A 12,596-nucleotide genomic window follows, 5' to 3' on the forward strand; every position below is an offset into this window, starting at 1 on the left:
GATCCCCTCCAGGAGTAATGAGCACCGTGTAATAATGATATTCTGTTGGCTCTCTTGCAAGGGAAAGGGGCAACAGCATGAAAACTGGGTCTGGCCCCACCCCTTGCCTCTTATGCCGGGCCCCCCACCACTGATAACTTCCGGTGCCCTTGTTCTAAAGCTTTTTCAGAATCGCCCACATCCTCCTCAGCACCCGGAAAAATAATAGGTGATGGGGAGGATGTTGGTGATCCTGATAAAGGATTGGGAAGGTTAAACTCGATGGCCTCTGGTTGAACTCGATGGACGTATGTCTTTTTTTCAATCAAAATAACTATGTAACTATGTAAAGAAGTTAAAAATAGTGCACACATTGGACCTGCAGGAACATGTGCACACGTGCACAAACTTCAGGACATGCCTTTATATCCTAATTGCACAAAGGGGCTGCAAACTGGACGCCCATATATATCCAGTTGTCTGCAAGTAGTTGATGTCCTTTCTCTAGTGTGTTGCCTGAAAACCGTATCCCGTACTCCAGATGTGGCTTCCTAAGTGATCTATACAGATGGAGTAGTATACTAGCATCTTGTGATTTTATTTCCAGTTTTATCCATCACAGAATATTTATTTGTTTTAGCTACGACTTGGCATTGTATTTGGTTGTTTAACTGGTTATAAATCCATATTCCAAAGTTCTTCTACAGGTGTGATGTTCCCAGCTGTATGCCATTTATCTTATGTGTTCCTCTACCATTGGTGCATTACATGACCTTACATTTATCAACTTTAAATTGAATCTATTATCTGTCTGCACGTATAGCCATGCTGTTGAGAGCCTGTTGTAAAATGTCTCTATCATGCTCAGTGTTTATAATGCAGAATACTTTTATATAATCTGTAATGATGGCAACATTACTCTGTATTTCATCTGCTAGATCATTATTAAATACATTGAAGAATATCGGACCTAGTACTGACTCTTGTGGGTCCATAGTGCTAACAGTTTCCCATTTTGAATATGAACTGTTTACCACCATTCTTTTCCTCCTCTCCCTTGTCTAGTTCACTATCTGCATACAAAAATTTTCTCCTAGTCCCTGTATCTTTAGCTTCTGCACCAGGCTGTTACATGGAACGGTGTCAAAAGCCTTTATTAAGTTAAAGTACACTACATCTATGTTCAAGTACAGTTTCATTGTATGCCTTTTGTACATGAGTCTAAATGTATTCACTCAGTGTGTTTTCCTATAGATGGATCCAGTAACAGAAACCCACCAGAGACATGTACAGGTTCTCTTTATCGTCCACAAGAAGATCCCACCATCTCTGAAAATTATCAGGTAGAATAGTGATTTAAAAGCAAAAACAATGGAATCTGATTTTCACTTTTGTTAATAGTAACATTATCTTTATTATATATTCAGAATGGAAATCTGAGCAGTTTTCACATTCTTATTAAAGAAGAGGTGAAAGAGGAGGAGGGAGCAGACAGTGTGATGGAGGAGGCGGAGCTCTCAGGAGAACACACAGATCTCTGTACTGACTTTGAGACTGAATCAGCCATCCACACAATCCCACCAGAAAGCTGTACAGGTTCTCTTTATTCCCAGGATTGTCTACAGGAAGATCATAGCTGTGTGTTGCAATATCAGGTAGGTGGAAATTAGGGTTTACAAAGAAAATCTGAACTGAAAATAGTCATTTGTATCTATATTCCAAAATATGATTTTTTTTTTTCTTAAGAATACCAGTTTAATTTTGTTTAAAAAACAAAAAAGTTGTTTTAATGTTTTCCCTGCCTCAGCTGAATGACACAGTATTTAGTGTTACAGAGCTACAATCTATGAACTATTGACCTTTTCTTTTATTCCCTGCACTCAATAGTTATTCTTTTCCAGGCAAGAGACTTGCGGCTTGTAATTACTTAGGAGTGAGAGAAGTTAAGCTTTAGTTTGACTAGAGAGAAACTATAATTTGCAAACCTGAATCATTAACCCTTACTGTGAGGAAAAGAAACACAGCCTAATTGTATGCATGCTTGGCACTGTACATAAATGTTTTTATCTCATGTCAGTGCAAGTACCCTTTAAGCATTTCCAGTTTATTAAATTATATTGCACTATAGAGTCTCAGTTTATTAATTCTAATGTGTGAAATGTATTTTCTTCTATGATTTTGTGGGTTTAGGCTGAAGAACTGACTGATATGAAACATGAGGTTAAAGAAGAAGAAGAGGAGACAGAAGTGACGGGTGGCCAGCAGTGTGTGGAGGAGGGGGACATGATGGTGACCAGTGAATTAGGAATGCCAGTTTCAGGTGAAGAAATAACCTTACCTGACCTATTCTATGCTGACACTGAGATCCTCTCCATCCCCTCATTAGTTATAAGCTGCTCGCCATTAGTATGAATTATCCTTTAGTCTGGTTTGGTAGATGATGAGCATCATTTGCAGCAGAGGTAATGTGGCCAAATGATGATATAGTTATTTAGCTGGAATATTGTCTCCTGTTCTATAACATGAAGGTCTGAAGATGCGGATGTGCTTTTCCTTTGTACCATACATGTGGGATCACAAATACGTACGCTGTGCAAAGCATGCTGGGATCAGGCAAGTCAGAATACCGGGGAGAACACAACATCCGTCACCCCACTTTTCATCCCCTCCCTTCCTTCATCTCACAGACAGTCACACTTCCCTCTGCTGCACTCACCACTGACATGTGAGATACAACATGGTCATAAGAGTCTAGTAAGGACCACCCACATGTGTATTACACCCTCACATGCTATCTGCAGTGTCACATGACCAGCAGCGCTCCTGTGTGCTCTGTAGCATAGTGATTCCCATACAGAATCCCAATCAGAATTATTCCCCAAGTACAACAGGGATGTCCCTGGAATGGGTTTTAGCACATACAGGGTCAGTGATGGTACAATATAATATACAGGTCAGGTATAGTAGTATATACATAGGGTAGGCATAGACAATACACATAGGTAACAGTTGGTGTGTAAAATATAATAGGGGGGTGGAGTAGGACCAGAGGGGTAGTCTGAGAGCTGTGTGAGCAGATCAGCCATCTGCAGCACTCAACTGCTCCACAGTGAGCCAGATGCTACGCAGTCTGACCTTGTGGGTAGGGTCGGGGCAGAAAGGAGATGTAAGGATATAGAGGAGAAGTAGTCCTGCATTTTGTAGGAGTGTAGGGGAGCCATGTTCAATGGGGACCGGGAGCCAAAGTGGCTGACATGGTGGACTGCTATGGGGAGCAGGAGGAAGGTGGCTGGCCTGCACTACGAAGCGTGTGGGGAGTGAGTGAATTTCTACCACTTCTGTCTCCACCAGCTCTCCTTCTACCATGTCTCCAACAACTCTCACTCTACCACCTCAGTCTCCACCTACTCTCACTCTACCACCTCTGTCTCCACCTACTCTCCCTCTACCAGCTCTGTCTCCACCTACTCTCCCTCTACAGCCTCTGTCTCCACTTACTCTCCCTCTACCACCTCAGTCTCCACCTACTCTCACTCTACCACCTCTGTCTCCACCTACTCTCCCTCTACCAGCTCTGTCTCCACCTACTCTCCCTCTACAGCCTCTGTCTCCACTTACTCTCTCTCTACCGCCTCTGTCTCCTCCTACTCTTTCTACCATCTCTGTCTCAACCAACTCTCCCTCTACCACTTCTGTCTCCACCAACTCTCCCTCTACCACTTCTATCTCCACCAGCTCTCCCTCTACCACCTCTGCCTCCACTAACTCTCCCTCTACCACCTCTGCCTCCACTAACTCTCCCTCTACCACCTCTGCCTCCACTAACTCTCCCTCTACCACCTCTGTCTCCACTAACTCTCCCTCTACCACCTCTGTCTCCACCTACTCTCCCTCTACCACCTCTGTCTCCACCTACTCTCCCTCTACCACCTCTGTCTCCACCTACTCTCCCTCTACCACCTCTGTCTCCACCTACTCTCCCTCTACCACCTCTGTCTCCACCTACTCTCCCTCTACCACCTCTGTCTCCACCAACTCTCCTGCCACCGCTGTCTACACCAACTTTTCTTCTACCACCTCTTTCTCCACCTACTCTCCCTCTACCTCCTCTGTCTCCAACAACTCTCCCTCTACCACCAACTCTCCCTCTACCACCTCTGTCTCCAACAACTCTCCCTCTACCACCAACTCTCCCTCTATGACTTCTGTCTCTAGCAACTCTCCTTCTACCACCTGTATCACCACCAGCTTCTCCCTCTACCACCTTTTGTCTCTCTAGACTCTCCTCCTACCACTTTTATCTCCGCTAACTCTCCCTTTATCACCTCTATCTCCACCAGCTCTACCTCTAGCTCTCCTTCTACCGTCTGTCTCCACTTTTTCTCCTTCTACCTCCTCCATCTTCATCCTCTATTATGCCACACCATCTCTTTCTCTACTTACGTTATATATTCTTAACTTTCTACCCTTCAATTACAGTCTTAATGTGGCTGTTAACCATACAATTCTCCGGACGATCTATTGTTTCATATGATCATAATATCGGTCGGAGTTGGTTGTTTGGGTCCACTAACCGAAGGAACACTGCTAACCAATCCAATCAGATTGATGGAATCAATACAAAAACGAAACCGATTGCATTCATTTGATCAAACTGCGTAGTAGTTTTGCTTCCATTAGTGAGCTGATTTTCTGATATTACAATCAAATATGTTGATCAATCATCTTGTATCATTATTAATTGTATATTGACAGTCAAATCAAATAGTGTAAGGCATGCTTAAAATCTAGTTGTATTATTGGGAATTTCCATGCACATGTATCTCATCAGGTTATATCACTTCCTATGTTTTTAAAGGACAACTGTTGTGAGAGTGATATGGCGGCTGCCATATAACACAATACCAGTTGCCTGGCAACCCTGCTAGCCTATTTGGCTGCAGTAGTGTCTGAACAACACCAGAAACAAGCATGCAGCCAATCTTGTCCGATCTGACGATAATGTCAGAAACGCCCAATCTGCTGCATGCTTGTTTAAGGTCTATGGCTAAAAGTTTAAGAGGCAGATGATTAGTAGGATCGAGCACTGTAATAGCGCAGGAGATTTAGGTGCTGCCGGCGCCACTGTAGGCCGTAATAGGAATTATGGCTATAACAGTGCATAGTGAGAAACTTCAACGCCGTCAGAAGACAGAGCTGAAGTTGCTTTTAAAACACTAATTAAGCCACCAGCAATAGCTGAAAGCTGAATTCCATCATTCCACACTATCCACATGGACCTGGAGGGGGAATAGTAATTAATGCCGCCAGGTCTTGTGCAGGAGCAGGGTAAGCAGTATATTGGCTGTATCCTGTTCCCAAGTCTCCCGGCGGCAAATTCATAGTAATGGTAGTACAATAGCCAGGCAACTTGTATTGCTTTCAAGCGGAATATAACCCTGCATTTCAACTTTGCTCTAAAACATTATTTACAGCATATTATAAGCAAAAAGCATTTTTTTTTTACTAGACCAGCATTGGAAGGGTTAAACACAGAGGTTTTAAGTTCCGTGCAGACGTTGATAGTTACATTCTATTTAGTTAGATGTATCTATTGATAAACAGTTACACACTCTTTGGCTGTCCTCCAAGCTCCTTCTCAGTGAGAGAGATGAGTCACAATAAACACTTAAAAGATACATATTTGTAAACAAAAAGTATCTAACTGAAGTTCGGATGCGTCTGCAGAAATCTCTAGGGACTTTAAAGCCCTGTGTAACCCTTCCAATGCTGGTCTAGTAAAAAAAAAAATGCTGGTTGCATATAATATACTGTAAATAATGTTTTAGAGCAAAGTTGAAATGCAGGGTTATATTCCGCTTTAAAAGAAAATAAATGACAGCCTCCATATCCCTCTCGCTTCAGTAGTCCTTTAATTATATTTGTTCCCCCAACAGATAGAAATGATGTGAGGATCCCCTTGGAGGTCCATCCTATTCCACCTCCAGATGGCGCTACAGAAGATGGTGTCACACAATGTTCTCCAATCACTGGAAATACACATAATAGAGATCACAGTGCAGATGGGTCGCCCTCTGATCCTGAGGAATCTTCTGACCAATCACATTCTATAAAAGCTCCACCTAATGCTGAAGACTCTTCCAGTAACATAAGTGCTGATAGATGTGGAGCTGGTAAACAATTATCATGTTCTGAATGCGGTGAAAGTTTTAGTAGGAAATCCGCTCTCACCCTACATCTCAAAACTCACATAGAGGGGCATCCTTATTTATGTTCAGAGTGTGGGAAAGGTTTCACTGAGAACAAAGACCTTCTTCATCATCAGAAAACTCACACAGGTGAACGTCCTTTTACATGCTTACACTGTGAAAAAAACTTTGCTACTAAAGGAAGCTTTGTTAAACACCAGAAAATTCATGAAACCGAGCGACCTTTTTCATGTTCAGAGTGTGGGAAAAGCTTCCTTTACAAAGGAGATCTTTGTTATCACCAGAAATGTCACACTGGTGAGCGTCCTTTTTCATGTTCCGAGTGTGGGAAGGGATTTTTAACAAAACGTGACCTACTTAGACACCTCAGAACTCATACTGGTGAGAAGCCTTATTCATGTTCAGAGTGTGGGAAAGACTACTCACAGAGGAGTCAGCTTATTAGGCATCAGGCAAGTCACATAGGTCTGAAACCTTTTCCATGTTCAGAGTGTGGGAAGCGATTTGCATCAAATAGTGACCTTCTTAGACACCTAAAAACCCACACAGGTGAGAAGCCTTATCCATGCTCAGAGTGTGGGAAATGTTTCGTTGACAGTGGATCTCTTCTAAAACATCTAAGAAGACACATCGGTCTGCGTCCTTTTTCATGTTCAGAATGTGGGAATCGCTTCACAGATAATAGAAACCTTCTTAAACACATGGAAAGACACAGGGGAAAGTGTCCTTTCTCATGTTCAGAGTGTGGGAAAACTTTCAATCAGAAAGAAGGCCTTCTTCAACATCTGGAAAGTCACATAGATAAAGGACCCTTTTCATGCTTACCATGTGAAAAACAATTTGTTAGTAAAGAAAGACTTGTTAAACACCAGAAACTTCATGAGAATGAGCCAAGTTTTCTATGTTCAGAGTGTGGGAAAGGTTTCTATTTTAAAAAAGATCTTGGCTCTCACCAGAGATGTCATAGAGGTGAGCGTCCTTACGCATGCTTAGCCTGTGGAAAAACGTATACTCGTAAGGAACATCTTCGTAGTCACCAGAAATGTCACACAGGCGAACCTCTTTTTTCATGTTCAGAGTGTGGGAAAAACTTTATTCACAAGCGTCAACTTATCAGGCATGAGGCATGTCACAAAGACATATGGCCTTTTTCATGTTCTGAGTGTGGGAAGGAATTTTTAGAGAAGAGCGACCTTCTCAAGCACATGGGGAGACATACCGGCAAGTCCTCTTTTCCATGTTCAGAATGTGGGAAAAGCTTCTTGCAGAGAAAAAGTCTTCTGATTCACCTAACGACTCATACAGGTGAACCACTTCATTCGTGCTCAGAGTGTGGGAAGTTTTTCGCTGAGAGTGAAGCTCTTCTTGAGCACATGAAAAGTCACATTGACAAGTCTTGCTTTTCCTGTTCAGAGTGTGGGAAAAGCTTCTTTGTGAAAAGAGCCCTTGTGAGACACCAGAGAATTCACACAGGTGAGAAACCTTATGTATGTTCAGAGTGTGGGAAACAGTTTCTTGAGAGTGGAAACCTTCATCAGCACATGAGGCGACACACTGGAGAACATCCTTTTGCATGTTCAGAGTGTGGTAAATGTTTCACCAACAGAGAAGCTCTTCTTGAGCACATGAGAAGTCACTCTGGCAAGTCTTCTTTTTCATGTTCAGAGTGTGGGAAAAGCTTCTTTGAGAAAAGAGCCCTTGTGAGACACCGGAAAATTCACACAGGTGAGAAACCTTATGTATGTTCAGAGTGTGGGAAACTCTTCCTTGAGAGCGGAAACCTTCATCAGCACATGAGGAGGCACAGAGGAGAGCGTCCTTTTTCATGTTCAGAATGTGGGAAAAGCTTCTTTGAGAATGGAGCCCTTCTGAAACACATGAAAACTCACACAGACAAGAACACATCTACGCTGAAGTTAGAAACAGCTGACGTTGCCGGCTGCTGATGGTGGAAGGGGAACAATGCTTGGGGATGGCGACACATCTGGTTCTGTTGTGATTTTGGCTCTTTGAACTTTCTAAAAGGAAAGATGAATTTACTGTGTATTCCGAGCTGCTTTCCTGCACAGGAAGTGAGGTCTGTGAGCGCAGAATTTAGATCTGTATTTCTGGAGTGATATTTCAGAGGCTGACCTTCTGTCACTAGAAAACTGGATGATGGGGAGGTGTCTTTAATAGATTGCTCCACCCAGAAGCTATAGGCGGAGTCTGGTGGTGGGAGGGATTTGCTGGCTTTTATCACTTGGGGACTCCAGTGGTGACATCATTCCTGGCTCTGCTCCTGATGACATTTAGCTGTTGCTGGAAACTCTCTGGTGTCCCCGCCCACCTTGTCATGTGACAATCCTTGGTTTTCTGTTCTCCATCTCTGGTGTCCCCACCTCCCCAGTTGCCAGCCAATTACACAGTCAGGAGACTTGTAATGTTGGAGGCCTGTATGCTGTAACATAATTACAATAGGAATATAATAACAGTAGATGATGCTTTTAAGACGGCAATCAATCCCAATCTCTCAGGTGATATATTGTGTAAGCTTATACTTTTGTTGCAGAAAATGTAATAAAAACTTTTATATATTAAACCCACAAGACTTGTCTCCTGTCACCTCAGGCTCAGGTTGGAGCTGTTGGGGGGGATCTGCAGATTCTCAACAGGAACAAGCATTCAACACCTGCTGTGTATACTGATTTACTTTCAAAAACTTTTATTGAAGTCCACATATAAAACATCCATCATGATATCAATATTAAACATCAACAGTATTGTAGAAAGTGTGAGAATATTCACAGCAGAAATATTACACAGTAATTAGAGCTAAACATTGTCAGTCAGTGAGAAGGTAAAGTACATCGTAAAGCAGATAATACCTATTGAAACTTCTAGTTTTATTTTAGAACATTGAAGCAGGGATCCCAACATGGGACGCTCAACATACAATAACCTTTACAAATAATAGAGGCCTAGGCCCTTAAGGACAGCACCACACGTATATAATATTCAAAAATATTCAAAGTTTTATCATCAATTATCAAACATCACTATAGAAAAATAAAAACAATTAAACAGTCATACCCCCTGTAGTATCAGTAATTAGTAGCATAAATACATTTGCATAGGTAATGAGCGCCCAATGACACTAGTATATACTTGTTAAGAAAAATCACCATGGGGTGCTCAATAAAGAGCTACCTCCAGAGATTGAACCTGGGTTCAGTATATTACCATGGATAAGTGATTATAGTACCAAGTGACAGATGTCAGAACATAACATCTGTCACTTGGTACTATAATCACGTATCCATGGTAATATACTGAACCCAGGTTCCATCCCCGGTGGTAGCTCTTTATTGAGCACCCCATGGTGATTTTTCTTAACAAGTATATACTAGTGCCATTGGGCGCTCATTACCTATGCAAATGTATTTATGCTACTAATTACTGATACTACAGGGGGTATGACTGTTTAATTGTTTTAATTTTTTTATAGTGATGATAATAAAGCATGAATATTGTTGAATACTATATATGTGTGGTGCTGTCCTTAAGGGCCTAGTCCTCTATTATTTGCAAACGTTTCCACATCGGTCCTAGCACACACATTAGTGTTGCTGAGGTACTGCTATTGATACGATAACCTTTAATTAAGAGAAAAGTCTGTGGGTAATATGGTGCCGATCTGACACCTAGCCTGGCCGTTCAAGCACACTACAGCTGGTGACTGACGAACCAACCTAGTAGATCTCCAGGCTAATCAAGTAACTAGAGGCGCCCACTCTACAATTCTAGTGCTAGGCTTGCAACACCCATGGGGCTACTTTTATCTAGCCAAGGTTGCCACACCTTGCTAAAGTGATCTGAGGTATTAACTGTTCATGGATTAAAGTTACACTAAAGCGGAAAAAAAAAAACTTCTATTTATTATCTATTATTATTGTTTAGAAAATTATTATTTAGTATTTATATAGCACCAACAGCAGCGCTGTACAGAGTATATAGTCTAGTCATCATTAACTGTCCCTCAGGAGCTCACAATCTAATCCCTACCACAGTCCTATGTCTGTATTATTTAGTGTATGTATTGTAGTCTAGGGCCGATTTAGGGGGAAGCCAGTTAACTTATCTGTATGTTTTTGGGCTGTGGGAGGAAGCCCGAGTGCCCGGAGGAAACCCACACATACACGGGGAGAACATACAAACTCCTTGCAGATGTTAACCTGGCTGGGATTCGAACCGGGGACTCAGCGCTGCAAGGCGAGAGCGCTAACCACTATGCCACCGTGCTGCCCCAGAGAGCAGTGCTATTCAGAAAATAGCACTGCTCTCTGACTAAATAGTCAGAGCTCAGAGAAGAGGTGTTACATAGATAACAAGTGAGGTTTCTTAACTCTTCCTGTACTGGGAACAATATGAAACTCATATCTGTGCAATTAATGTTCTATTTCTAAGCTGTACTACACCTACATTATATCATAAGCTTATTTTCACTTCAGACGGGCTTTGGTGAGCCAGAAGAAAGGATGGGAGGGAGACCGGGAGCCCAATCTGGTGTAGTACTGTGAGTATAGACTGACTTATAAATAAATGTAAAGGTTGCTATACTCACAATGGCAGGTTGCAGAAAAAGCAACCACTGAAATCGCATGTGGGGAAATACCATCCTCACTCGGCCTTGTCGTCTGATGGTCGCAGCTACTTCAAAAGGTCCACTTGACACAGTGGTAACCCCAAGTGGGGGGTGAAAACGTCTGCAGCAGAGGTGAGGAGGCGCCTGATGTGTGTGCACAGTAAGGATGTGTAGGTAACTAAGGTATGTTATATTTAGGGGTAGGTAGTAGATGGTCCTACCTGGAAGAAGTAGTCCATCCAGGAAGGTAAAAAATAGGTACTTTATTTAGCACTTAACTGGACAACGCGTTTCGCGGTCAAACACAGCTTCCTCGGGTCGAATGCTGTGCCTGAATCATGCAGCAGCTAGCCTGGGCACCTGTTTACTATTTTATTATTTGCACTTCAGATTCCCTTTAAGGCTTTTACACTGCATTATGCAATTGATAATTTCTAGTACTCCCGTATATACTCACAAGCAAGAAGAATTTTTGACCCCCAAAAAGTGGGTTAAAAGTTGGGGGGTCGGCTTGCTTGCGAGTCATGTGGTAGAAATCCCCCCCCCCCCGCTTCCCCCACGGCCGCTGCTGCTATTACCTTAGCTCGGCGCCGCTTCTATTCCCCTGTCCTGCTCGTAATTCACAGCAATGTGCCCCACGGCGGCTGCTGTGATGAGGGAGGGAGCCGTAGAGAGAGCGGTTCCCATAGTAACGGCGATACACATCACTGCTACAGGAAGCCGCTCTCTCTACAGCTTCCTCCCTCATCACAGCAGCCGCCGTGGGGCGCGCTGCTGTGAATTACGAGCAGGACAGGGGAATAGAAGCGGCGCCGAGCTAAGGTAATAGCAGCGGCGGCCGTAGGGGGAGTGGGGGTGCACTACCTACCTATACTGGGCACTATACTAGCCATACTGGGGCACTAGCTACCCATACTGGGCACTATACTAGCTATACTGGGCACTTTACTAGCTATACTGGGCACGATACTAGCTATACTTGGCACTTTACTAGCTATACTGGGGCACTATACTAGCTATACTGGGCACTATACTAGCTATACTGGGCACTTTACTAGCTATACTGAGGCACCAACTACCCATACTGGGCACTATACTAGCTATACCAGGACACACATGGGGGATCACACGGACAGCATTTCCTACCGCCGGCTTATATGAGGGTCAATCATTTTTCCTGTTTTTTTCAGGTAAAAGTCGGCTTGCTTGCGAGTATATACAGTAATTTGTATTTTAATTCTGGTCACAACCAAAAATGTGCTATATGTAATTTAGTCCCCAGAGCAATAAACTCTATCAATTTATGTGTTGCATGTTTCACTTCTTTTTTCATGTTTCACTTCTGGCAGTTTGACCCCCAATACAAATATTTTGGGATCTTTGGCAGTAGGGATACGCAAATCATATAGTATGTATCCTTTCCCAGAGTTCATCTGCCCTAGGGCAAGTCCAAAAGGTATGTAGTAAAGGACCACTATCTTGAAAAATGTTTAAAATGTGAAAAAACATTTCAACACATACAATGGCCTCAATTCACTAAGCTTTATCAAACACTTTACCAAATGTTTGATAATTTACCTCATGGGTAAAATCTAATTTTGAATTCACTAAGGTGTTATAGATTTATCAAATGCTTTATCGATAAAACGTTCAATAAATCTATAACACCTTATTGAATTCAAAATGACATTTTACCCATGAGGTAAATTATCAAGCGTTCGGTAAAGTGTTTGATAAAGCTTAGTGAATTTAGGCCATTGTGTCTCCCAGAGTAAAATAAGCCA

The 12,596-nt window shown here is 42.5% G+C and overlaps 1 protein-coding gene across 3 annotated transcripts in view; it reads left to right on the forward strand.

The window, feature by feature from the left end:
• The window catches only part of LOC137534975 (zinc finger protein 585A-like), a 109,544-nt gene extending 100,768 nt beyond the window's left edge, over nt 1-8,776 (forward strand). For 2 of the 3 annotated variants that reach the window (XM_068256727.1, XM_068256729.1), the window contains 4 exons: nt 1,234-1,322; nt 1,407-1,634; nt 2,170-2,299; nt 5,916-8,776. In XM_068256727.1, coding sequence (XP_068112828.1) covers nt 1,234-1,322; nt 1,407-1,634; nt 2,170-2,299; nt 5,916-8,134 — 2,666 coding nt within the window. In that variant the 3' untranslated portion in view covers nt 8,135-8,776. The remainder of the gene's footprint in view (nt 1-1,233; nt 1,323-1,406; nt 1,635-2,169; nt 2,300-5,915) is intronic. The other variant, XM_068256728.1, reaches the window with a different exon arrangement.
• Nucleotides 8,777-12,596: the final 3,820 nt, after the last annotated feature.

Source organism: Hyperolius riggenbachi, chromosome 10 (assembly GCF_040937935.1).
Source record: "Hyperolius riggenbachi isolate aHypRig1 chromosome 10, aHypRig1.pri, whole genome shotgun sequence".
Classification (NCBI taxonomy): domain Eukaryota; kingdom Metazoa; phylum Chordata; class Amphibia; order Anura; family Hyperoliidae; genus Hyperolius; species Hyperolius riggenbachi.